The 3,186-nt window shown below is 37.0% G+C and overlaps 1 protein-coding gene across 1 annotated transcript in view; it reads right to left on the reverse strand.

The window, feature by feature from the left end:
- Positions 1-3,186, reverse strand: part of LOC107674946 (SH3 and multiple ankyrin repeat domains protein 2-like) — a 99,316-nt gene that overhangs the window by 25,037 nt on the left and 71,093 nt on the right. The window contains exon 17 of the mRNA XM_016469107.1: positions 2,870-2,994. Coding sequence (XP_016324593.1) covers positions 2,870-2,994 — 125 coding nt within the window. The remainder of the gene's footprint in view (positions 1-2,869; positions 2,995-3,186) is intronic.

The raw sequence follows: 3,186 nt of genomic DNA on the forward strand, positions 1-3,186 counted from the left end.
AAATAGTTTTAGCGTGTCACACACTGCAGTACATCAGCTAACTATTAGATATGAAAACTGTCATTAAGGTCAGCAATGTAAGAACATACATTACACTTCCTGCAAAATTACATAATCAAAATGCAGCTCCCACTGCTCTATCATAGAAACATTCTGGCTTAGTTACATTTAGACTCTTGGATTACCGTAAGGAGCTAATAATTCATGGAATCTTTGCTGCTCATGAGAACCAATAATTTTCTTCCCTTCTCTGCCCTTTTAATGCGGTGCTGAGATCTTAGATCTGCTCTCTGTGAATTAACACAAAGTGAGTGTTCTCTTAAATTTTGCATGCAAATGAACTTATTTTTCTGATGCAGAAAGGAGGATGATGTTCCCAATGCTTTTCGTGTCTCATGGTCAGTCATTGCTGCAGTCTCAGCTCAGCCAGAACTGAGGGGCCAAGACAGGTGTTTTGCAGATAAACTTCCATCATCATTATAATAGGGATGGGCAGGAGGGTTGACTAGTCATGTGACAAGTGATTAAAAGTGACAATAAAGATATCTTACAAATGTTGTTCTATGAAAAAAATGCATCATGGTTTTCACAAATACATTAAAGGAATAGTTCACCCAAAAATTTAAATTTGCTGGAAATTTACTCACCCCTCAGACCATTCAACATGTAGATGAGCCTGTTTCTTCATTGAAGGATTTGCAGAAATGTAACATTACGTCATTTGCTCACCAATGGATCCTCTGCAGTGAATGGGTGCCGTCAGAATGAGAGTCCAAACAGCTGATAAAAACATCACAATAATCCACAAGTAATCCACACGACTCCAGCCCATCAAGTAATGTCTTTAAGTAAAAAGCTGCATATTTGTAAGAAACAAATTCACCATTACAGTGTTTTAACTTTAATCTGTCACTTTTGGCCAAAATTATGACTCCATCCCGTTGTCCTCTCACATCAAAATTCACCAACTTATTTGTTTAAAGCTGTTTTGGACAGTTTTAGCTTGTAAACAGTGCTTGATCTGAGCATATTTCTCTCTTGATTCAGACGAGACAAATTTTTCTCTAGAGAAAGCATTATCATGGACAGAAGACTTGTATTTTAGCTGGAAACAATGGTGTGAAGTTAAAAACGTCTTGATGAATTTGTTTTTTACAAACACAGTTTTCGCTTCACAAGATGTTAACTGATGGGCTGGAGTTGTGTGGATTACTTTACTAGATTATTGTGGTTTTTTATCAGCTGTTTGGACTTTCATTCTGACAGCACCCATTCACTGCAGAGGATCCATTAGTGAGTAAGTTATGTAATGCTTAATTTCTCAAAATGCTCTGATGAAGAAACAAACTCATCTACATTAGTAAGGCTATGTCAATTTTCTGAAACTTTTCATTTTTGGGTGAACTATTCCTTTATGCAGCACCACTTTTTTCAACATTGATGATAAAAAATGTTTCTTGAGCAGCAAATCAGCATATTTTAATGATTTCTGGAGGATCATGTGACACTGAAGACTGGAGTAATGATGCTGAAACTTCAGATTTACATCACAGGAATAAATTACATTTTGAAAGATATTCAAATAGAAAACAGTTATTTTAAAGTATAATAATATTTCACTATGTTACTGTTTTACTATACTTTACACTGGTTAGCATGAGAGACATCTATCATTCATATATATATATATATATATATATACAGTGGGTACGGAAAGTATTCAGACCCCCTTAAATTTTTCACTCTCAAAGAGTGAAAAATTGAAGGGGGTCTGAATACTTTCCGTACCCACTGTATATATAAAACCTAATCACTAATTCTGCACACTAAAACCTGCTTCTTTAAATTCACCTCCTCTAAAGCACCTACAGCCATCAAGCTATCAAAGCGGCACTTTTGCACATACACGTTAAGAAAATTACTATGAAGGATTTGTACACACCTCAAGACATTTCATCACACTTCAGTCTAGCTATTTTTGATCACAAGAACATGTTCTGAGAATAAACCTAACCTGATTGAGGTCTTGTGCTTGCTTATGACCAACAAGCCAACTGTTCAGACAACCTAACGACAAGTCGTTTTTGAACATATGTAGTTTTGCAGATACCAAATGTATAATATGTAATAATATAATCTCACTGATCCAAACTAAAACTACATGTAATATGGTAATAACCACAAGGTGGTTAAAAACTGAAATGGTCAAAGTGAACCCTTATCATGATACTTCTTAGCTGTCTTTGCTGCTTTTTTGGACTTGACAGGTTACAGATCCAAAGTACCTCCGAGGCATTAAAAATTTACAACATCCAATAAATGCAAGATCACTCTCAGACAACTATCAAATTCAAAGCCCAACTTCTACAAAGAGTTATGATGGGTGATTACCGGCCTGACATTTTCAACTTTCAAATGAATTCAGAGTGTCAAGGTTACACCCTCATTCATTAAGAGTGAGAATTAAAAAAAGATAAGTTAGATTGCCTATGCAAAGGTTAGCCGTTTAAATGCAACCCAGACCAAAGAGCTCCAGAGACATCAGAAAACTGAGTTTCTGCACAGGACAGACCCGTTCACAGCTTTTTCCAGGAGTGCTCATCTCCTGTGTCTCTAAGCTCCTCTGTCTCATTAAAGATGTAACTATGACCTTTCCTCATATTCACAAGCTCACACTGTGCATAAACATTCTCCTGTTTGCACTAACGTGTGAATGATTCAGCAGCAAGCTCAAGATGAAGTTCCCTGCATGGGTCGGACATCACTCTTCCCAGTTGATCAGGGACCTTTCCATCTCTTCAGCAAGCAATGGCTTCTGCGTCTTTCCAAAACAAACCATAAGCTTTTGGAAACCCAATCATATTCTTACCTCGATGAGGAAGTCTCCAGTCCTCAAGCCAGCTTTCCATGCCACTCCTCCCTCATCCACAGACTCCAGATACTGCAAGGCAGGGAACGCCGGGGTCGGAGTGAACTCCTCAATGGGAGTATCCGCTAAAATCCAGGCCGTGCCAGACAAGACAGAACCAAAGGAAAGAGATCGTGAAGATCAAAAGACAGTGTACTAGTTTTATGGGCCCTGATTAAACCTAATCCTGGAATACAAAACATCTTAATGAAGATAAAACACCTAATTATATATATATAAAACACCTAATTATATATATATATATATATATATATATA

This window comes from Sinocyclocheilus anshuiensis, unplaced genomic scaffold (assembly GCF_001515605.1).
Source record: "Sinocyclocheilus anshuiensis isolate Anshui unplaced genomic scaffold, SAMN03320099.WGS_v1.1 scaffold1065, whole genome shotgun sequence".
Classification (NCBI taxonomy): domain Eukaryota; kingdom Metazoa; phylum Chordata; class Actinopteri; order Cypriniformes; family Cyprinidae; genus Sinocyclocheilus; species Sinocyclocheilus anshuiensis.